At 40.7% G+C, this 24,341-nt stretch overlaps 1 protein-coding gene across 1 annotated transcript; it reads left to right on the top strand.

The window, feature by feature from the left end:
* Positions 1–565: 565 nt before the first annotated feature.
* ABCG1 (ATP-binding cassette, sub-family G (WHITE), member 1) lies at positions 566–17,799 on the top strand. The gene is made up of 14 exons (XM_009574427.1): positions 566–689; positions 1,029–1,146; positions 1,902–2,034; positions 3,436–3,486; positions 7,242–7,387; positions 8,066–8,189; positions 9,273–9,387; positions 10,099–10,247; positions 10,431–10,532; positions 13,035–13,203; positions 13,967–14,067; positions 14,541–14,699; positions 16,062–16,180; positions 17,571–17,799. Exons 1-14 carry the CDS (start codon positions 566–568, stop codon positions 17,797–17,799), a joined length of 1,839 nt encoding a protein of 612 aa, XP_009572722.1.
* Positions 17,800–24,341: the final 6,542 nt, after the last annotated feature.

Raw genomic sequence — 24,341 nt, 5'->3', positions numbered from 1 at the left:
GGGAAAGAGATCCTGAAAAGTTTAAATGCCAGTCAGGCCTCTCTCCACCCTGCCTACCCAGTTTTTATGCCTTAAAATGGGAATCATGCAGGACAAGATAGATGCAACTCAGTCTGAATCTGGAATTCTCATTGGAGTCCAGTTTGCTTACACCTAGAGTAACATGGAGTTTGGGGTTTAAATTAAGGTTTACTGACAAAGGTAATTTACTCAGGATTAAGGTGAGATATTTGAAGTTGGTGTTGTGGTTATTCTAGAGCAGCTTTGCCTGAGGACGTAATTATTGTGGCATGATCTTCTGAAGTGGATTAATCGAAATGAGACAAAAACCTGCATGTTATTAATCTGGAATAAGTATTTCCCTATGAATTATTTTTACAGAGTTATTTTGGTCAGTCTCCCTGTCTAGACAAGCCTTTAGAGTTCTTATGATAAGAGAGTCCTTATGGTAAGAGAATGTAGCAGGTTTGTCTTTTCCTATATGTCTTTTTTGCTGTGTCATACCTCTTGTCATACCTCTTTCAGCAGGGAATGAACAAATGCATAGGACTTTGCCTTTGAGATCATGGCTACTACTCTCCAAGAAGTTATTGTTCTGGTGAGAGGGCAGAATTTTGGCATTGAAGCTGCAGTGATTGGCGGGCAGTCTGTTCCAAGGCTGTGGAGTTACGTTAGCTGTGGAGTATTAGGTATTTTAACGGAGGCACCAGTGTCCTAGTAAAATACTCTGAGAAGACACTTAGAAAATGGCAGCAAGGCTTCTTAGACCTGTTTGAAAATTTTCCTGGAGTGAATCAAGAGTGTGTGATCCTGTAATCCCACCATACTACTTGTATAGTGGGAGGAGGCTGCTGCTCCCACTCAGAATTTGGCTTTTGATAGTTATTGCAGTGTGCTGATTTTAGCATCAGCCTCTCAGTAAGTACCTGCTAATGCCTATTTGTCATCATTGTTTAGTAGAAATGAACTTTCATTGCCCCCCAGATGTGATTGTGAAGTGTTCAGTGAACTTTTCTTTCTTCTTTCAGGTTATAAGACCCTTTTGAAAGGAATTTCAGGGAAGTTCAGCAGTGGAGAACTTGTGGCAATTATGGGTCCTTCAGGAGCTGGGAAGTCAACGCTCATGAACATTCTGGCAGGATACAGGTCAGTAACAATGAAAATCGCAAGTAAGATAAGATAACCTAGCCTGATGGCTCCTTGGAGACAACAGCAGAAGAAATCTTACCCCCGTGTTTGTAGAAAACAGGTATTTCACCAATTTTGAATTAGATTCTTATTGCTTATATTTTTCCTGTTTGTCCTGTTCTGGTCACTTAGGATTTATCTGTTAACAAGTCTGATCCAAAAATAGGAAGCAATTTAAAGTCAAAAACACAAAAAAAATGTCTCTTTTCTAGCTGTGTAACAAATCTGACTCCGTGTCTTATGTTTGTGATATTTTTTAAATCACATTTTATAAACACTTGAAAAAAATGTCCCTTTTTAGTCGCCACTTTCATAACGTTGATGTCTTCTTGACCAAACTGCAGCGTGTGAAGTGACTGTGGTTCATCTTCCTGAATCCCCAGTTGTATGGCCAAATACAAAATGTCTCTGTGTTGTTGTCATTAGGGCATAAAGAACAGGATAGAGAAACAAAAAAAAAAGACTTGAATGGCTTGATATTTTTTCAGACATTCATATAAGACAGCACACATTTTGTACTAACTGAGTAAAATTTTCAGCAACATTGCGTGAAGCCTCTTATGAAAGAGAATATAATCATGAAATAAATTAATTTCTATCCACTGTATCAGTTTTATTCCATAGTGGGCAATAATTACCTAAGACTTCCATGGCCTGTGGCTGCACAAGTGAAGGCAAGATTCACCCCTGGTTATTTTCTTGGTTCGTTTCAGAGAGACAGGAATGAAAGGAGAAATTCTCATCAATGGACAGCCTCGTGACCTGCGCTCTTTTCGCAAAGTCTCCTGCTACATCATGCAAGATGACATGCTCCTTCCTCATCTGACTGTCCAGGAAGCTATGATGGTGAGCTTTGTTTCTTGCTCTAATTTATTTGGGCGGGAGAAAATGAAAAAATCTCTGTGTATTGTGCACATGTTCTTACTCCTGGTAATGTCACGAGCTGGTATCTCTATTTGATCCCACTCAATGAGGGTGCTTGGATTTCGATGATGCCTTGAATTCCATTTCAGTCTCATCCTTCTAGGAGTTGTCTGAGCTTCTTTAGCTTCATCGTTTTCAATTTGTGACCAGCATTATGATTTGGAAGAAGATCTAAGGCTCTACTGCTTAGACCTCCTAGAGAATGGAACCTGAAGTTCTGCACAGAATAAGCCTTTGTAGGGACCATCTTTTTTCTTGGGTGGTGTATGAGTAACCTTGTCTCTCTCTTTCTCCCCATCTTCCGTGTTCTGACTGCAAAGTGCTTGAGCGTGGTCTCTCTGCTACTTCTACTCTTTTGTGCCTTTTCTTTAATAAAGGCGTTACATAAAATCTCTTCCAGTTCTTCTCAAGAAAACAAAAGAACAGAATAATCCCACGACTTACAGGCAACGTAAATTCTTCGTACTGTTCTTCATAGCATCAAGTAGTTTACTAATTGCCAGCTTGACCAATTAGTCTAGAAGTGCCTGTTGCTCAGTTTGAGAAACGACCCATTTTTTTTCAGAGGATGTTATCAAAATAAGGCTAAGGTTGCTCATACTGTGTGCCGGCATCAATTCACAAATTTTAAGGCCAGAATCACTGTAGTTTTTATGTGGCTAATTTTCCGCAAAGGCTCTTCTCTGTGAGGAAGTTTTTCTTCTCTTTTGTTTACTTGAACATCGTAGTCAGAATCCCATAGGACCACTTTTCTAGAATTGGGCCCAGATGATACTTGCTAAATTAATCAATCAAGGCTCTGACAAAAATAATTACTTAACAGTTTAATTGCTTCTAATAAGGGTTAATCATAATGTTTTGTGGAGCTGCCTCTTAGGACAGCAGATGACATCTTTCACAAGATTATTTATTTCTGTACTCATTTGTTCACATCCTGGAGGATGGCAGAGTTTGGTTATCCTTGTGATATGGATGAAGCCCAAATAAACTGTGATTCTAGCATTTCCTGGGAAGTTAGTGGTTATGCAAAAAACGTGACTCTCCCATCTTCCTCTCAAGCTCTTTGACTTGCAGAATGGCCTTTCTTTCTACTAAGCTTTTTGTCAGATGCTTGAGTGATTGCTTAAGTCAGATTATACTCAGTTACGTACTGCACAGGTGTGTGTGATGCTTGTGATTTGAACATTATAGTTCAACTTGAACTTTCCTGGGTTGAAAGAAGTTGTTTAAATAGTATGTCGGGATGTTGTGCCTGACACAACCACTGTAACTTCTTGTGCTTCACACCAGTTCAAAATCAAGTTCCATTCTATTGCATTCCAGGTATCTGCTCATCTGAAACTTCAAGAGAAAGATGAAGGCAGGAGAGAAATGGTATGTATGCTATCCATCAAACTAAGAATTTTGGGGGATGCCAAAGAAGTCCAGGAAGTGAGCTCTGTAAAGTAGACATTTTTATCTAACATTGAATTGCATTGGACTTGTAATGATAGAGTAAATCATAACCTCAAAGTTGACAGGTATCATTATGAGGGAATGTTTACTACAGTCTCTGTGAAAGTTGCTTTCAGTATGAGACTGAGTAGATAATTGTAAAAGAACTACTGGAATAAATTCACAGGTTTTGTAGGATACCTTTTAATGTACCTTAGCACCTTAGATACTCTTATATGCATGTCTGAGGGCTCAGGTATCTCGTGTGTGACGAGATAAATCAGTCATGTCTGGCAATAGTGAGTGTAGGCCTTAATTTTTCCAAGGACTACTGAAAAACTCAGCAGTTCTTGTATTTGCTGCAGAAATTTCTGTGCTTGTGTTTGAAAGCGTTGATTGTTATGGCTATGCTGGTGGGCATATTGCACTGGACAAGTTAATACAGTTGCAGTTAAGATACAGACTAATGTATTTTGCAGCTGCGTTGGGTGACTGGGGTTTGGATAAGTAGGAAACCAGGCTAAAACATGTGCTTATCTTTTCTAAAACACTGGGAATGAGTTGCACAATTTACTCTTGCACATTTGCTGCACTGTCCTGCTTCTACCTGCAGCTGACATATGACTTTATTGAGTGGGAGAGAAGTCCTGGTGTGTTTTTGCCCACGGAGACCTATAACCCAGCTGGACCTGCACTAGGAAGTGTGCTCCTCTCCCCCATCTGATTGCCACAATTCCTCCCCGTCATTTGTTCTGACACAGGGCTGTCTTTTTAAAGAAAATACCTTGGAGGTGTGTGACCAGACCAAATGGCTTCTGACGTGTTAGATTGTGCATGAGGTGGCTTTCTCAACTGAATTTGGTTACCTCAGTTATACTTTAAATGTGCCCTTTCTACACATTTATTCTGCACTTAAAATGTCTGGGCCTGTGTATTCCTAAGGACACTCAGAGCTCAGGCATCTGCCTGTGCTCAGGTGGAGTTACCAGAGCATGCTGAAGTCTAGGAGAGGAACAGTTCGGTGCTGCACAGCGTGTTTCAAAACCATATATGCCCAGGGAGGATAATGTCTGAAGCTAAACATAAACAAAAAATTATGGCATTGGTGAAAGCAGAGATGGTTCAGGTTGTTGAGATAGTCGTGAAAAGTGAAACGGTAGCTCAGAAAGTGTTTGGAGGTGTTTTGGCTAGCCTCAAGCTATGTTTCAGTCCAACGTAAGACAGCACCAACAAGGAGATAGTACGATCTCTCATACAGTGCCTCCTCGAGGAGGAAGCCTCTGTTATGTGAGGGTTATGCTGAGGGGTAATGGGGCTCATGTGATAACATGGCCCCATGGCTAACATTGAGATTTACCTTCCAAGAAAGCTGGCTGCTCCTTCTACCTTTGTTAGGGACATGTATGTTACTCTGGACAAGTCTTCTAGTGGCTTAGCAACTCAGTTGTCCCAGCAATGAAAAGGGAGTTACTATTGGTATAGGAAGCTCCCAATGTTTTGCTATACTTCTGTAAAATTCAAGTTTTGGACTTTCCATGATTTTTCAGTGTTCTTTTTCATAAATAGAAAGAAGGGTGAGATTTTCATTTTGGTGCATTTTGTGCTCCCAAAGCCATGCACTGAGGAGACCCTCCATGGGCAAATTAGGAAATCATGCAGGTGACTGGGAGAAGCCACCTTGCAGGACTCAACTGAAACCAAGTTGTGCAGGAGGAAGGAGGAGATGAGGGGACACAGGAGTCGGAGTGGAGCATGGATGTGAGACAGTTGTGGCCTGCTGTCTCAGGAACATGAGAGGCTTCCTGCTCTTCCCCAGATGCCAGTTTAATTCAATTTTTTATCTGATGGAGGCCTGAACTTGGCTTGTTGGACTTAACCATTTCAGAGGAGTCTCTTCTAGTAAAAGACGCCTCTGACAGTAGCTGGCATGTGATTCTTAAGCAGAGGTTTATAAAGGAGAAGGTGAAGCTGCTTCTGACCCACCAGGTATACCTTTGCCTGAAACGTGAAAACTCTTCAAAGGTAAAGCAGCCATTTTTGTGGCTGTCTTTCGTCTGTATTTATTTCCAAATTGGAACATTTGGCATTTCTTCAATCTCAGTGAATCCCTAAAATCAGAAAGAGCTCCAGAGAGGGAAACTTAAAGGAATCAACATATGTTTGGTAGCTTAAGATTGCTTTGATTCTCTCAAATCCTTTTGGTTTTTTTAGTAAGCTAAACACAGATTTTTTATTGGAAAATACATTTGTTTAGAAACAGCTGTTAATTTTATTTGTTCTTTGAAAGTCTTAATTAATTTACACTTTAGTAAGTTAGGCCAAGCAAGTTAATTCACTTGTTCACACTGTCACTGTAATTACAAGCAGCTCTTTGAGGAAAAACCTGTGCTCTATGCATTTATTCAACACATACTATAAGGGCAGTCATTTTCTGGTTAATGTTACTGGCCTGTGCTGGACTAGATAATTCATTTTATTGTTGTAAATTGTAAGGTAACTATTTATCACAGATAAATTTTATGAATTTATGCACTTGTTAGCAAGATTACAAATGCTTGTTTAAAACAGGGACAAGTAAAAAATCCTCCAGTGAACCATAGGTTATGTTTCTAGTTGACCTAGCTTGTGCTGCCCATGTCCCGTAGCATCCTTCCTACAGATAAAGGGAAGGAGGTAGTTGGACTCTTCTCTCTGAGAACGAGGGTTAGTGGGTTTTCTTCTTTCTTCACCCCCTCTCACTGAGAGAGGTAGCTCCTGGAAATCAAAATCAGGATAAATGAAGGGTCAGGCCCTGGTTGGTCTAACCAATTTTTACCGTGTTAGCCACACTTTCTGGAAACCTCCCTCCATCCAGGCAACTATTACTTCAAAAAATGACAGGCTCCTTTTCGTACACTTCAGTGAAGTATTACATGTCTGGGCTTTCTTTTTACCTTTTAAGTGGTGGATTTTTTAATTGCATGAGCAATGTAGCTTGGATTCACTCATTTTTATGTCCATGTTTTTACTAATGCCAAAGAGCTATTTTCCTCATATAGGGCTACCAGGCCAGATCTACAATCACTGAAACAGAAAAATTCATAGTGGCTGGGGTTGTCCTCTGCTCCAAGGACAAGCTGTGCCCTTCCTGAGGCTGTGCCTTGAGGAAATCCCAAACATCTGAGAGCATGAATTGGCTCTGAAGAGAGTGAAAACGCTTAAAATCAATGGCCGCACTTTAAAGAGTAGACTGTGAAGAACAGATGAGATAAGAGCAGGTCATTGCTCTATAGAACCACTGATTTTTATTACACAATTCTCCAGTCCCTTGTAAATACAGCCTAGAAGTTCTATTGAAAGAAGCTTCTTGGTTTCACTGTGTAATAACTCCTCAGATGCTGCAAAGCTCTTTGATATCAGTGCCATATCCAAGGGGTGCTATAGAAGAACTGATTTCCACTCCATTTTCACAGGCAAGGCTTCCTTACTGAGACAGGTCATGTAGGACAAAAAAGTAGAATTTGGGTCAAAATAGTAAATGGTAGACTGTTATGCCCCACTGAATCTAATAAATCTTACATTAGACGGAAAAAGGCTTCGGTGTACGGATGGTGAAACAAAGTCATAAGCTAGTTTACATTCTCCATGAAAATCAGTAAAGAGGCTTTTCTTTTGTGCTAACAAATTTAAATGACGCATTGTTGTGTTTCCTCTAGGTAAAGGAAATATTGACAGCCCTCGGTTTGCTGACATGTGCCAATACGAGGACTGGGAGTCTTTCTGGAGGCCAGAGAAAGCGTCTTGCCATTGCTTTGGAGCTGGTGAACAATCCTCCTGTCATGTTTTTTGATGAACCAACCAGGTACTTCAAAGCCAAAAATTAAAGGTAGACAAATATCGCTTTGTATAGTAGAACAGCGCTGCAGAAAGGTTATTCACCTCTAAGTCCTTGGAAAAAGCTCATTTTGTGATGCCTGTAAGTACTGAATAAGGCCACAAGAAATAATTTGATTTGGGTACTAAGTGCCTTGCTGTAACTGCCAGATATAAATAATTTTTAAGGAAGACACAAACTGAAACAGGAAGGAAGAGAGAGGGGAAAATATTTTCAGATTGTGGCATGAGTTTTCTTTTTCGAGCAAAGATAGCTTGAATATAAGCATTTTAAAGTGTGACTTTAATAATGAATGTAGCGTATTTAGAATCAAATTCTGTGATCAGTCTAGGAGGAGGCTGGGAGAACTATGAATATGTATCTATTCATTAAAGTTGGGAGCATTTAGATCTGCAGCCCTAAAATGTAGAAGTCCCTTAAGGCAGCTTTGAGAATATTCTATTTTTCATTCTCAGGCATGCTTCCAACTTAATTAAAAGACTGATGGAGAAATAAAAGCATAATGTTGGCATATCATAAAATTAAACTGCTACAGAGAAAATTTATAAAAGGATAATAGTGAGAGACCAAAGTAGAAAATACGTGTGCTAGTTTTGAGTGGTGCCTATGGACCTGTGGATAACACACTTCTGTCTTTTTATTCAGCGGCTTGGATAGTGCATCATGTTTTCAGGTTGTCTCTCTGATGAAGGCATTAGCCCAGGGTGGCAGGTCCATCATCTGCACGATTCACCAGCCCAGTGCTAAACTGTTCGAGTTGTTTGATCAGGTATTGTTCTCAAACTCTTTCTCTTCATGTGTGGTTTAGGTAGGTTATACTTTCAAGGATACACTCTTTAAGTAAAAACATGAATAATTTTAGTCTATGGTTCCAAATCAAATAAAGGAGTTAAATAAATAAGAGCAAAATATACTTTTTGATTATGATTTTTTCTTCTTCTCTGCCTGTTTCCATTATTTACATGTAATGTTTTTCAAGAATCTGGCTGGTATGTTTGTGAAATCATGATTATTGCACTTGTAATTTTCATGCCTTCACGCACCACTGCTCCTGGGTACAGGGCTGTCAGTAAAGTAAATTAATTTAAGAGCGAGAGAGTTTTAGTGCCAATGTCTGCAATGTTGCTAGTACACATTCTCGTCCTAGCTACACAGGTGTAAATTCAGAAGAGTTTATTCATGTGAAATAATAATAATTGAAATGAAGTCAGTTGGAGATCTTTTCTCCAACCTAACAGCAGGATGTAGACCACGCATTAGATTTAAATTTACTTTAATCTTATTAGGAGATTTAAATTAGACCTGTGAGAGCTGAGAGAAAACCTACTACACCATAGGTGAACAAGCTCTTGCAGATTGCCAGTCTGGCAAGGAGGTTTATTTAACGTCAATAGCGTGGCTAAAAGTAAGAATAATCAAGCTGTTTTCCATTGCTGTGCTGTTCCACCTCTCCTTCCATTCCTGCATTCACCAGCCTCGTCTCCCAGCCCAAAATATCCATAATGTGTGGAAATTAGATGGCTCCGCTCTACAGTTTCTTGCTTATTTTCAGCATGTGTCTAAGGCTGGAATTAGTCTGTTTCTGTGTTAATGTGCTTAAATCCTGGAGGGAATGTTTGCAGAATTCAAACCTTAAGCATTTCATTTTCCATTAGTTGTAATTCCATGCAAAGGTAGTTCCAAGTGGCAGCAAATCTTCCCAAGGTGTTCTTCCCACAGGGACAAGAAGAGGTCATTAGATTCATGGATTGCTGTCACACAGATAGCAGGTTCAAATATTTTGATACTATTTCACATTTCTCTTTTTTCTTTTTTTTTTTTTCTTTTTTCTTTTCTTTGCCTTGTTTTCCAGCTCTATGTTTTAAGTCAAGGTCAATGCATTTACCGTGGGAAGGTGTTAAACCTAGTACCGTACTTGAGAGATTTGGGTTTGAATTGCCCAACCTACCACAATCCAGCAGATTTTGGTAAGGACAATTTGAATAGTTTATGTAATTTATTTTGTATTTGATTAGCACCTTCAGGGTAATCGGGACCATGGTGTGTTTTATACTTTTGTACATGTATACATATGTGCGTGTATACATACATGTACCAAAATTCAAAATAAAATTATTCACATTTTTTCTAAGTAATTTGAATGCCATCTAGTGGCAAAATTTAGTGAATATTTCTCTCTGGTGGAAGTCCAAGTCCAGGAAATGAAAGATAAAACATATTCTTTAGTGTTTCATAGTAATTAATCTTAGTGGCTCCAGTATCCAGGCTTCAAAGTGGCTCCAGTATTCTGTTTTTTTACCTTGAACAATACCACTGTGGTATTGTACAGCTAATAGCATTGAGGGTTTTTTCATTGTTGTTTCTTAATTCCAAAGAAGCAGTAAGGACCACAAAAATAGACTTTTGTAATTTTTTATTACCGAGACTATCCCATATTCACTGCCTTTCCTCTAAAATGGTTCATTTAACTTCCAGGATGAAGAGAACTCTCTGAAGCTTTATAGAAAGATACATTCAAATTATGTGTGTATACATATGAATTTGCAGGTGGCATTTTAGAGCCTGTTCTAGACAAAACTCCTGCTTCCGTCAATGCTACAGAATCAAGGGGATCTAATAATAAGGCTTGTAACTACTCAGTAGTGTAAATCGGTAACTTACCTTCTGTTTTTTTGTAGTTATGGAAGTAGCATCTGGTGAATATGGAGACCAGAACAGCCGGCTGGTAAGGGCAGTACGGGAGAGGATATGTGACGCAGACTACAAGAGAGATGTTGGTGGTGAGAATGAGTTGAATCCCTTCCTCTGGCACCGGCCTTCTGAAGAGGTATTTTTTGTATCACAACTAACGGGCATGGCTTGAGGCTGGAGGGGGAGGAAGAGAATTTAAATCCTCGGTCAATGGAGGAGGTTTCTGGGCACATTCAGCTGATGAGAGTAGGGTTTTGTGAATGAAAGCTAAGCAAGATACTGCAAAGAAAGAAGTTTATTCTCTTACGTGTTTCCGCAGGATTCCTCCTCCACAGAAGGCTGCCACAGCTTCTCTGCCAGCTGCCTAACCCAGTTCTGTATCCTCTTCAAAAGAACTTTTCTTACCATCATGAGGGATTCGGTAAGACTGCCTTTATAATAACTTTTGTAGCCAAAAGGTCTATTCAGTTGGTTGTGAGGTAGTGAAATACGCCTTAAAGGTCCTGTCCAACAGCCCATGCATGAAGATCATCACAGAATTTCAAAGGAAGGAGGCTGATCTTTCAGTCTTGCTATTAACTGTACTGTCTTCATTGTGAACAACAGTTTTCTTCAGAGGAACTCAGAAGATTCTGGCCTAAAAACCTAAAGCTCTCTGCTGGCAGGTCCCTTATACAGTTATTTATCCTACTGAAAAGTGAGTGAGAAGTTGTACAGGTGTGTCACAAAATTAGTTTTTCCAGAAGACTCAGGGTGGCAGAGATAATAATTTCAGTGTGATGTAAGGTTAATACTTAAAGTCTTTGGTTTTGAAACAGAAAATTGGTAAATAAAAATCTTGCTTCTCTGAAAAGGGAACATTTCTGTTTTCATACATTTAATACCAATATGAAGTAAGTATCATAACGAAACTCTTCATTCCCAAGGAAAAAGACCTTATCTTTCACCTTTTTTCTTAAAAATAAACAACCCCCTTCAAAATCCCAAACCCTGCAGTTTTCATGTATGTTCATTAAATGTTTTGGGTGCCTAGTTTGCATTCACAAAATGTAATGAGACCTTTTTTTTTACTCAAGGAAGTTTTTCTTATCTCTTAGTAGCTGAGTTGTTTGTGAATTTAAGAGATAGGACTATTTACATTGTCTGATTGATGCTTTGAAATGTCCTCTAGGTAGGATTGTCCCTTCATTAACAGGTGTGAGTTAAGGAGATGAGCTTCCTCAACTGGACCTTACATGCACACCTGTCCAAGGAACTCATCCGTGTACAGTATAATTGTTATTGGCTGGCCAAGTGCTTTTCTCTGTGGCAAATTTGCAATTTGATAAATCTGAGAAGAGTTTGTCTGTTGCTTTTTCTGCATGTTGGAAGGTTTTCAGTGCTTTACATGAGGGGGGGAAGGACAATATATACATTAATATATATTGATGGATTAATTTGACATACCTATCCTTAGAAAAGGGGAAAGCCAGACAATATATCTATACTGATGGGCACATGGTGGATTCGGATGAGGTAGTTTGGAAACCAAAAGTAGTTGAGCCATGTGGAGCTCAGCATGAGTAAGTTACCCTTGTGCCAGGGTAAGCTGGGCTTCGCAGAGCTCCAGATGCTGCAGCTGCACTACTTTTGCCCTGCACCCAGGCAGGTATCTCTTAAGGACATTAGCATTTCCAGTGTAGACATGTCCACACAGAACTACAGGCTTGGAAGAAACCTACTGTACCATTGTGTCCAAGCCTTTGCTGTCAGATAACCACAGTATTCCTTTCCTTTCAGAAAGGGAAACACTACATTGAATGCCATAGTAAAAGCAATCAGCTGTTTTCTCCACTGCTCTGGTTGGGAAGATATGGCAGAACCATGCAATTCTAGTGGTTAGGAAGCATCTTCTTATTTCCAGACGGTATACCTTATGCCCATTTGTTGTTTTACCAGCACATTTCTTTGCCATAACTTGTTCTTCTCCTTTACTGTTTTACATTATAGTGCATTTGTCATTCAAAGATTAAGTTGTTGAGTTTTGCCTTCCTGCAATCTGGAATAGTTTGCATATCTGGTCTAGTACGAAATATTTGATCAAAAATAAACTGACATGTTCATGTGGGAGGGCTCTTGTAATCCAAAGTGTATGTACAGCTTCACATTCTCCATATTGCTCAACCAGCTGATCAGAATGTCTCTGGTACGCTTGGAGAGCATATCTCAGAGGTGTGCGAGCACTAACCATGGATCATATGGTCCTCTCCTCGTCTCCACCACCATGGATCATATGGTCCTCTCCTCATCTCCACCACCATGGATCATATGGTCCTCTCCTCGTCTCCACCAGGGGGACACCGTAACTTTCTTTCTGATGCATAGATTGAAGAACAGTGTTGGTTTTAGGATTTTTTTTCCTGCTCAACTGTAAAGGCTTGCAGTTGTTCCAAATTTTATTATTATTTCTTTTGTTCTTCCATACCTCTTGTAGGAATACTGTATGGCAGAGAAGGCACAGAAGGCTAAGTTAGTTTGGTCTATACAAGCCTGAAATATCTTTTCTGCCTCTCTTCTGCCCTGGGAAATTTATCTTTTAGTCAGAGAGAGGGTCTCCTTCTCCTAATGAATGAGGGCCAATGGCTCCATGACATTGTCAGACAGTAAGATTTCAGGCTGCAGCATTTGCAGATTCTGCCTGTATTTACAGGAAGAAATTTTCTGTACTGTAATAGCCGTGTCTGATTGACATTGGGAAGCTCATTACAGTAAGTTTTCCTAAGCTGAAGCCCAGTTTGCCAGTAGGAAATGAACATTTCTATGTAAGTTCTTCTGGACATTAGTACTCCTTTTCTGCAATCTGTATATCTGATTTCAGTCATATTGCCATTGTTTTTGAGCCCAGGATTTCTGATCAGAAACACTACTCTTTCCTTGCTTGTAGGTCCTGACACACTTGCGTATCACCTCACACATTGGCATTGGACTGCTCATCGGCTTGCTCTATTTAGGCATTGGCAATGAAGCTAAGAAAGTTCTCAGCAACTCCGGCTTCCTCTTTTTTTCCATGTTGTTTCTTATGTTTGCTGCACTCATGCCAACTGTCCTTACATGTGAGTACCACTCATACTGTTATATTAATGGACAAGGAGATTGCAGTAAGCTGGGAGGGTGTTGTAATGTATCTGTTTCATATAAGATAATGTTTGACTTGTGCTTCCACTTCTAAGACAGGTGTGGGGATAAATCTTGCACTCACTAAACTGCTGTGTAGAGGCAAACAGAGATAGGCTTGTCCAGTGGCACCTCTCTCTCCCCAGTTTTGCCAGTGTTTCTCAACCTGGACAGTTCACTGTTACAGTCCTGGACTGGAATTTCCCCTTGTGCCAGTGCATCTCAACCGTGTCGTGAGCTTGTGGTTGGTCTTAGGGAGGATGTAGTAATTTCTCCAGGACTTCCAAGTTGTGACTCCTGCATAAGATCAGCGTATTCATGTGGTGTCAGAAGCAAACTCCTGCAGTATGGACTGTTCCATACTTCCTCTGGGAGCGCTGTTACTTTGGATTCCCTGTGGGACCAAAAGGAATAACCAGGTTCTTTAAGTTTTGACACCACTTTTAATTCAAAAAGCCTCTTTAAGGGAGGTTCACATCATCTGAGTAGACTGGTACATAGTCTAAACAGTGAGCAACTCTCAGGGCTGGCCTCTTACATTTCATTACAAATCATTGAAACGATTGCTGCTCTGTCACTGGCCTCAGAGTTCCAGTCCCACTATGGGACTGCAGTAGTGCAGGATTAGATATGGATAAACTGTGTTATGTGCAGCCATATTGCACACTGACAATCTAACTTACCGGTTTGTGTTCTCTATAGTTCCTCTTGAGATGGGAGTATTTCTTAGAGAGCATCTGAACTACTGGTACAGCCTGAAAGCCTACTATCTCGCCAAAACCATGGCTGATGTTCCTTTTCAGGTATATGCTCTACTCTTCAATAAAACAAGAACCATTTAAGTTCATGGCAAGTCCACTTGCCAAGAAGATTAGTACTGGTATTTTATCCATCTGAATAGTGGAGAAACTGTCCATATATGTGTGCTGAAGCTTCAGGTCCAAATCAGAAGCGCCCTAAGAGTAAACAGCAGGACTTCACAAAAGCCGAGACCTGACCCCAAAATTTTTTAATAAACAGATGACCATCTTTGTTTTTTTGCAGAAGGGAAGTTGAAAAGGGCTGTGAGTGAGTGGGATATGTTTTCTAATGCCCAAGTAGTAAGATAGATACCACAGTCTGTGGCAGATGTATTTATTCTCTTCAGCCATGCATGTCATGTAACGGAAAGGCTGAGAGCTGTGGATTAACTAGAACTCCCCATGTTTTTATCTCATATAGAGTAACAGTGAATGTTTGGCTTTAATGGACTAACTCCAAGTATATCTCCTTGCAGATCATGTTTCCTGTGGCTTACTGCAGCATTGTGTACTGGATGACTTCACAGCCATCTGATGCACTCCGATTTGTCCTCTTCGCAGCTTTGGGAACCATGACATCCCTGGTGGCTCAGTCACTGGGTCTTCTCATAGGTGCAGCCTCTACATCCCTCCAGGTACTGATGTTCTCACAGGAACCCTGCTGTCTCCTAACACTGACTGCTTACTGTGACTGCTCCTGTGTCCCCAAGAAATTTGTTGAGAGATGACAGAAAAAAAGTTGTCTTGGTCTGATATAACTATTTGATGCTTCCCACTAGCATCAACTTAAACAGCATATATATGCACTGGATATGAGGCTCTGAAGTTCCTTCCCCATCTGAATGGGGCTGTGCCTGCCCCTGCTTGAGTGGGTTGTTACTTATTCTTCATCCCAGGCTGAGCAGGTCCTAGAAACTGCAGGACTGATGCATTTCTACGCATCTACAAAGTGGAGGTAGGCCATGAGGATCGGTAGCTCAGGAGAGGGTTCTTCCATACACATACAAAAAGGCTGCAGGAGGCAAGGTAGGAAGAGGCTTGCCCAGAAACTAAACTCCTGCAGAGGGAGGGAGAGAAGCAGCTGTTGGCATGACTGTCACACTGGAAGCTGGCCATGTAACTCCATTCTGCTTCCTGACAGGAGATGTGCTGAGGTGACCATTCCACAGCAGAACTGTTTTGTGGTGCTTGTGATAACAGATGATACTGACATTAATATGCACTGATGCTATCAAGATAGCTTCTGCAGAAGAAGACTTCATTCCTTCTCTGTGCCACCCTGTGGAGACCAGCGTAGCTCTGTTGTGTGATCCCTGTGCTTCTGCCCTCCCCAGAGATACCTATATGGCCCTTTGTCCTGGAGGACAGGCTGGAGTTGGGTCAAGATCTATCTTCGCCACCGAAGCCACCCAGCTGGAGATGTTCCTTATCCTCTTCACAACGTTTTAGGACCAGTTGAAGCTACTGTTCATGTGGGGTTAATGAGAAGGGAGGTCTGTGTGTCCTCAGTGGGGAGTGAGTGAGAAAGGATAATATTTGGAAAGAGGGGTCTCATACCTAGAGAAGCAAGGGAATCACAGTGCCCATCTTGCTCTGGAAACTTCTTGGTGGGTTCAAGTCCTTCAAAGGACAGATCCCAGCACAGCAGTGTTTAGGAAGAGGAGAGGGACCCCTTTTTCTCCACTAAGAGCATCTAACGTCCCCCTCACAAGAAATCTAGTCCAAAAAATCAGTAATTTCTTAGTATTTGGAACTGTGATAATTTTGGGGAGTAGCCTTATAAGAAGGAGTTGAATGGCATTGCTCCCCACTGCCTAAAGAGTAAGTTTGCACTGCCTATTTGGGTTTGGCACAGAACAGAGGACTTGCCATAAGGAAAGTCTGCTCTTCTAAAAGCTGGCTTCCTCACTGGAGGTCAGGACACCAGATTAAAGAGCAAGCTAATTTTTTTTTTCTCTGGCTGTCTGACAAGAGACTGTCTATTCCTCTATTCACAGGTGGCCACTTTTGTGGGCCCAGTTACTGCCATCCCGGTGCTTCTGTTCTCTGGGTTTTTTGTCAGCTTTGATACCATCCCAACATACCTCCAGTGGATGTCCTACATTTCCTATGTCAGGTACTGCTAGGAAGGCCATTAGCCTTCCATCTGGAAATGCTGTTTGTTTGCCTTTGCTTGTGTGGCTGGTTATTTTGGGTGCCAAAGAGACTATGTTCACAGCACATTCTTTTAGACTATAAACGTACATATGATGTATACCACATCACCTCACTGCATTTTATGTTGTATATGACGTGAAATAAATAGGAAACATTCAGTACAGGTTATCGGCCACAAGTCCATGTCAGTCCCCTTGAATTCAGTGGGATTGCACAGCATGCAGATCTTCCTGGATTTTGCAATAGTGGATTTCTGTAATAATAGGGACAGCATGCCCAACTGAGAAATTCATGCCAGCACCTCATTTTGGAAGAAAATGTTGCATAAATCACTGCTGTATCCTAGGTAGACTAGTTGGGTAAAGACCTGGTTTTTTTAAGTTTCACAGTAGCACTGCCACAAGAGTCATGGGATTTGTCTAATCTCTAATCTAAACTAGTGTTTTAAGAACCATAGGCACCTTATATCCTGTCTATGTCTGTCACTCTCACTGTCTGAGACAGCTATCTTAAGATGGGATGATTGCCATCAGGAAGCCTCTGGAGGCTAGCACGGTGGGATAGTTTAGACTAGACACTGGAATCTATAGAGCTGATATTAGGGGAGGTGAATTTTCCCATCCCCCTTCTCCCCCCCAGCCCAAGCTGCACTATTACTGGGAGAACTCAAGCTAAAATATCCTCTCATTTGGCAAAAGAGGTCTTACACAGAGACCTATCAAAGATTAAGAGACCACACCCCCTGAATTAGTAGCTAGAATTCAAGATGAGGCCTTAAGCCGTTCTCTAGCCCGCATGGGGTCTCCTGAAGCTGGAGGGCATTATCATACGCGTGGGATCCATGATCTGCTCGCAAAGTCAAATCCTAAGTGCGCCCAGTGCCAGCGGAGATGTGGGAACTGTGCATTGTCAGTGAAACTATAGCACATAGAAGGAAAGAGATGTTCTAGATTTATGCCAGTTTTAATATATTTCTGACTTCAAATCATAATTGTATGCCTGTTGCTTAGTTTAAAAAAATGGAATTAATGATTGTCACTTTTAAAAAGGGAATTTCTGAATATGAAGTTAGTCTGCTCTGTATTTTAACATTTTTCTTTGGAGAAATTGCACTGTATGCTAACTGGAAGCAGTTAAAGGCTGTCTTTGTTCAATCTTACATAAAGTGCCAGTGAGATGTCATTTGCTTGATTGTAACAGGGATAGAACTTGCCCCGAGACACGCGTTAGAACAATATTGAGCCCCTTGGTGGTTCCAGCCGAGCTCTCATAGGGATTGTATTGCTGGTAGAGTACTTCTAAACAGATCATCAGGACTTTATCTTGTAATCCGTCCTTCTTCTTTCCAGGTATGGGTTTGAAGGAGTTATTCTCTCCATCTATGGACTGGATCGAGAAGATCTGCATTGTGACAAAGATGATACTTGCCATTTTCAAAAATCAGAGGCCATTCTGAGAGAACTGGATGTAGAAAATGCCAAACTTTACCTGGATTTCATTGTTCTTGGAATTTTCTTCTTCTCTCTGCGCCTAATTGCCTATTTTGTTCTCAGATACAAAATCCGAGCAGAGAGGTAAAGGAAAAACAGTTAAAACAATGCAGTAGGAAGATCTTTAGACATGCTATAGAGGGCACTTGACATTGTCTCACTGTGGCAGGCCAGTCTCCAGTGCCCAGCTAGATGCTGTTATGACCTAGCCCATAGAGAACCACAATGGAATAGTGGACGTATAGTGTTAAGCCAATCAGTCCAGTTGGGTCAGGTCATGTTTTCATTACACTTTCTAGCTTTAACTAGGAAGAAGAAATAGAAGGGAATTCTACACCAGAGAATATCAATCCTGAGGCAATGTAACTGTAATAAAAAACCTGGCTGCAGGAACTTTCCTTATGAAAAACAATTTTGTGGTAAGGTAATACTAGTCCTGGTAGCCAGAATAATGTAATGTCATCTATAGGTGACAAGGTAATAAGATGCAAAATGGGGAATGCAAAGAAAATAGGATTCTCTCACCTTTTTAAATTCAGAGTTTCATCTTTGCAGTTTTCTATGTATTATTTTGCAATTATTTTCCACAGAATTACCCCTTCTGGCCAAAAGTCTGTAAATGTATTAATTAATAAGGTAAAGAGATCTTTTTAATATGGATGCTTTTTTAAAACAAACCTAAAGTAATTCAAGTTATTATTTTTGCTTCTGTCTAAATTTAGAATTCTGGTGCTTTACTTGTCAAGCTGGTCTCATATCTGAAAATTGTAATGATAGGAGGAAAAGGCAAATTCTGAGTCTGCACTCAACCTGTGGTCCATATTTGGAAGCAACGATAGATAGCACGGGCAGTCAGACGTGTTCAAGCTGTTGCTGAATGATTGAAAAAATGTTCTTTTGCAGTGTCTTTTAAATCCTCAATATTTGTGATGTTTAAAATACAAACATTATCTGTGTGATCTACCTCCTGTGAATGAAAAAATCAAAGCACTCCAAGGCTCATTTTTTCTTAAATTGTGAAAGCAGAATCTGTCCCTAAAGCCTGAGCGATTGTTAAAGCCTGATGGAGTGTGAGAGCTATCCACAGCTCAAAGCTTGGGGTATTGTGTTAAAACACTTGTGACCGCCTCATATGGCAGCGTTCATTATATCTGCAACACACTACGTGTAGGTCTCTCCTCAAAATACACCAATGACCTTGTAATACTGCAGGTCTAATTATGCCAAGCAGTTTTGTTCTCATGCCAAAGTCTACATGCACGACATGGGATTTAATAGCTAATTGATCTAAACACCAATGAATCCGTTAAAAGAAGCACCTTTGTAAACTTGGCAGGGGGAATTCTGATTCCAAGTTGACGTGAATTTTGTCACTGATTTTCATGGGTTTGGATTTTGAACCCAAAATGAAATTGTGGGGCCTGTACTCATGTTGGACACCTTGGTGAACTTCTGTGCAAATTCCATTACCTTCTGCCATTACTGTGCATTTACCTTACTGTCACAGACTTCCGAGTCAGACCTACAAATTCTGTAAATGCATTATTCCTATCAGGATGCTGAAGTCTTGTAGACTGGAAGCATCTTGATCTCAGCAAACCACGCAGGAGTTCAGCAGCTCGTGGCAGTAGAGTAGATGAAGAGAGACCTTGCGCGTCTGCTGGTCACCAGCAGTCGTAATTCACAGACTGTTTTCTAGGACTCCATGGCTACGTCTGTACTAGTAAACTAGATAGTGCCAGGGCCAGCTCTGTTAGTCCTCAGACAACTGGGGCTAATAGGAATGGTCCCTGTACTGTACTAACTTCGAAACAGAGCCCAAACATTGTGTGGAAAAGCTCTGGCTGTGCTGGGCTGCAGCTCTGCCATTTAGCACTGAAGACAATTGTTTCCCAGTTTTCCTGGGCAATGCCCAGGCTCTGTTTAATTTACCAATACAGACATAGACCGCATGTATCTGTTAAACTCAGGATGCTTGAATTCAGACTGTGTTCTGGAAGACTTTAAGTCAAGTCACATGTTTTAGGAACTTTCCCTGAAGATAAGATTGACCTGTGAAAGCAAGGTCAATCTTTACTGTAGATGAAAAAAAAAAATCCTTACACAACCTCTTTGTATAGTTTTGTTGCTGGTTTTTCACAAAATGTCCTGGAGCCTGTAGAGCTTTATACAGCTCTGCAGCTTCTCCGGGCATAATCACAAGCACGTATGGGCCTATATGGCTGTTAGATATGAGAAATTAAGAATTTTGGCTATTCTAAATGATACTCATAACTGTGAACAGTGTTTAAATAAGTCAAAAGCTGAAATCCCTTGGCACAAAGTGCCTTGATTATTTCAAGATTGTCAAAGTATTTGTGAATATTACAGGCAGTTCAAATGCTCTTTGCAAGCAGACAAAAGACTACCTTTGCCAAATTACTCCCGTCTTGCACACTGCTGGTCCAGCTGTAGGCTAGCTTAATATGAAAGTACCATGGCATTAAATACCTTCAGGGTTCATGTTTTGTGTTTACCAACACCATTTACCAAATACCACATTGAAAATCACTTGCAATTTACCAAATGAAGTAACTTTGCTGACATTTCAGCACTGTTGACTCAACGATGACAATGTTGTCTTCTCCCATCTAGACCAATTTAGCAGTATGAGTTCCTTGGATACTGTCTTGTTATCTGTGCCTATTCCTCTGTTTGTAGACTGTCTTATTTTAGCTCTTTAGTCTGCAACACGTCCTCCTGTACTGTAACTTTGTATTGTATTATGGTAGCCAAAAGTCTGGTCTTCCACAAGTGTTCCTAAGAAAATGCGTGTTCTGGAATATTTTTTGTCACTCCTTTTTTTGTTAGATACGCTTTTTCCCAGCCATCTGCTGGCAGCATTTAGCTGAAAGTTACTATTCTAAGGAACACTTTCAGACTGTAGTATCCCAATAAAGATATAAATGAATTCTGTTGAAACTCAGTGCTACACATAAATGAGATACTAATTCTTTCCCTCCTTAGCTCTAAAATTAACTAATGATATCTCTTTTGCCACTACTGTGCGACAGAAGTATTAAAAGTCCATCCCAATTATGTTTTCATATACAGCAAAGATTTTTAACATAGTCTCAACTTGCCTTTTTTCTATTTATGTGGAAATAAATTCTAACAGGCTGGTAAAAACCGCATTCTCAGGTTAATGGACTGAGCATGCATGTGCTGTAGTGTTAAGCAAGCACATTGTGAAGCTCTGAAGGCTTCATGTGGAAGAATAATAAGGACAGCAAAATTCTCAAGACTTCAAATCCTCAATTTATATAGCCATACATAAATAGCCATAAACTGGTTGAAATCAATGCCATTATTACCATTCGAACCAGTCACAGTCTGGCTAAAAGTTGTGTAAAAGAGGCTAAAGGTTTTTTAAAGGTCTCTTGAAGACTGAATGATTTCTGTTGGGATTGCAGGAAGACTTTAGTGTTCTGTTGGCCTCCTTGTTTTATCTGGACTTGTTTTGTGCGTGTTGCTTTGGTCACTGTGTGCATCAGTTAAGACTAGGTGCTTCAAATGGGTTTTTGTTGTTTTTCTTTGCGGAAACTTGCATATAATCTGAAAAACCCTGAAAATTTTTAAAAAGACCTTAAAACATTATTATTTACAATTAAACAAAAGATTTGGAAAGCAGATTCTACTTATATAAGAAACTGAGAAAATTTCATCTTCGTGGGTCAAAGGGAGTAACAGAAGAATAGCTGGTGCTGGAATCCTGTCCACTCCTTAATATCTGGAGCCCAAGATACCTTTTTTCATTAAAGTAGAGGAACATATATACACATAATAGGGAGAACTGGTTATGTATCTTGAAAAATCTGCTTTGGGTTAGTCTCTGGGAGATGACAGCTTTACAGTGATCTTAAATTAGTCTTTTTGAATCAAAAAATACTTTTTTTGAGGGGAAGAGGAGAATGAAAATCAAGCATGGAGATGAGTGTATATTTTTCTGTGTATTTACTGTTGCTTTGCAGAATTGTTTTTGTTATCTGCATAGTTTTGGTAAGGAAAAATGAACTTTCTGTTTTCTTTCTTTCTGTACTAGAAATGCCAGTCCAGGGCTGCTTTTTGAACAATGTCAGCATTTATTTTTACTTTCCAAACTAAGCAGGAAGGGATCTTAATTCATTATTTTTCAGTGTTAACTTTTATTGGAATATGATTTTATTCTTTTGTCTTCTGCTGTGTGACGATCATATTCAGGAATGATAACAAAGGGCAGAGGGAGAGACTTGAGGTGCAATGATGATGTTTCCAAGCTCCTCAGAAGATGTGTGTGAGAAGGGTGCAAATGGCATGCATACCTCTTTCTGCAGCCTGATGCACCTTCTTCCACATTGCCTTTGCTCACTGAGCTTCAGGTCCAGTCTCATTTGGTGGCTGTGTGGGAGAGAGGGTCACGCGTGTTTGTCCTGCATAATGCAGCAGAGCCCCCCAGCACCGCAGGGTTGGTTATCAGCTCCTTCACTGGGGTCAAGTTAGTTCTGTGGGGAGTTTTTGATACCTGTGGGATCTGCTCTGATGCTCCTTGATCTTAGTGCAGCAGAAGCTGGCTTGGAGTCTTCTTCACGGGGGTTGAGCACATCATTTTCTGTCCCAGTCTGGCACTGGCTCTACTCTGATGTATCCTCATTCACGGAGGATTTTGAAGTGCATCAGCTGTCTTGGGTTGAGTGGGATGTAAGCACAAGCTCAGATGCTTTCCCAAACAGAACAGTTCTCTTGACCTGTGTTTGTTTTGGGCCAAGCTTCGTGAGTTAGTATGAACACGGTTGAAAAGGACATCAGCTGCAGAAGTAGCAGCGAGGCAGAGCTTCCTTCTGAATGGGTAGAGCGTGGGGTGCAGGTGGCCAGCCGCAGCACTGACCTACTTGTTAGGATCCAGGTGTGGAATAAGAGGAAATTACATGCATGCTGCTTTTAACTATGCATACCGTGATTTCAGCCAATGAAATTCAATTTTTCTTCATTTTCATCAACTGGATAGTGTTTTTGGACATGGTTTATCTCACAGAACCATAGCTGTCTAAAAACGAGAGGCCCAGTCTAAGTTAATCATCTACTTTTCTCTGTAATAAAAGGAAGGAAACAGCCATCTCCAGGACAAAAGGACTGGAGGTGTTTTCGTAGGTCCCTGAGGTAGGTATTTTTCCTAGTGACTGGAATTCTGGCCCATACAGTGAGTTTTATTATAGCAGTTGCCATGTTTGAAGTCATGCCTGTTCCCAGGGGAGTTAAGGGCAATGTCAGCTGGAGCAGGGACTGGATCCTTATTTTGCCAGTGTGGTTCCAGTTTTTGCAACAGCCCTGAAGTGAGTAAATTGAAATGTTAGCAGTGTAATTCAGCTTCCTGGACTTACTGAGCTGTAGTTTATGCATTTCTTCTGGTTTCCCAAGCCCCTTCTCTAGTTAATGGGGACTAGACAGGCAGCTACAGAGGCAGCTCTTCACTCTGAACTTAGCATCTCCTTTGTTGTCAAGGAGGCATGTGTTTTGGGCACTGGCAGAAGATTTGGAATTAGGTAATGTGACAAAAAAGTATAGTTTGCCCTCAGGGAGGTACCTAACTCTTGCACTGCGGATTGAGGGAGCTGAGGAAGGTACCTTAGATAGTCTGCCTACCTGCTCTGGACACGTCAAGTTAGAGGAGACGAGCCCCTGTACATTGAAACTTTAGAGCTTAAAGCTTTGGCGCTTAGACCTTTGGAGCTGGAAGTTCAAGCAATTTCTTGCTAAAATGGAAACTTGTTAAAACTGGTCTTGCATTGTGGGTACCATAGCACACTTAACAAGTAGATGTGGTGTTTTAAGTTACCTTCTTTCTGTAGCCCTATTTTAAGTTAGAAAAGGTCTGGACTTTGCCCTGAACTCTGAGTGATAGGATTGTTGTTCCCTTTAACATTCACACAGGGCAGCAAAGATCCCTGCCAAAGCAGGAATATTAGAAAACATTGAGGTTGGTTTTGGCAGTAGCTGGCCTTAGGCTCCTCCAGAGCAGGTTCACTGCGGTAGATGCGGAGGAGATCTCAGTGGTGGCTGCAGAGATACTGTTCCACGTGGTGTTCTCTTTCCTTTGAGAAAATGATCTTCTCACGTATATCCATTTTCCTACTAGAACAGCCCGATAGGGTGCAATTACTCAGGAATTTCTTTCCTTTAGTTCTGTATGGAAAGCCATTTATAAAGTGTGATAATAACAAAGGCATTTTGAAAACCCGTTGGGAGCTAGAAGTAGGCAGAAAATGACACCGTGTCATGTCCTCTGTAGCAGTTTGTGACAGGCTGATCATTGCTGTGCCTGTGACACAGGTCCCATTAATGCTGCTACACAGCGCTAGTGAGTGCATAAATTAAGTGCTGAGTGTCAGTGAAGTTAATCATGAGCTCTGCTATTCGTGGACACGGGCAGTAGCATTTTCAGGGATCAACTCCTACTGTCCTGTTCTTAAATACCTGCTTTCATAATATATAAAGAGATTGTTGTAATGTATCCAACTGAGTGGTTTTTATAACCCTGGGTATCATTCGTCAACCCATAATATAATTTGGGCATATTACATGTCCAAAAGTTACAGGTTGAGCCTGCAAGCGTAA

Source organism: Fulmarus glacialis, unplaced genomic scaffold, assembly GCF_000690835.1.
Source record: "Fulmarus glacialis isolate BGI_N327 unplaced genomic scaffold, ASM69083v1 scaffold29853, whole genome shotgun sequence".
In the NCBI taxonomy this organism is placed as follows: Eukaryota; Metazoa; Chordata; class Aves; order Procellariiformes; family Procellariidae; genus Fulmarus; species Fulmarus glacialis.
The sequence above is the reverse complement of the archived record's forward strand: the minus strand, read 5'-3'. Positions and strand labels throughout refer to the sequence as shown.

What these genes read in the sequence shown, in the direction of transcription:
- ABCG1 (XM_009574427.1), top strand. Translation starts at nt 566, where the DNA reads ATGGCTACTACTCTCCAAGAAGTTATTGTTCTGGTGAGAGGGCAGAAT. An exon ending in TTTTTTGATGAACCAACCAG is followed by an intron (nt 7,388 to 8,065) that starts GTACTTCAAAGC and finishes CTTTTTATTCAG; the next exon opens with CGGCTTGGATAGTGCATCAT. An exon ending in CCACAATCCAGCAGATTTTG is followed by an intron (nt 9,388 to 10,098) that starts GTAAGGACAATT and finishes GTTTTTTTGTAG; the next exon opens with TTATGGAAGTAGCATCTGGT.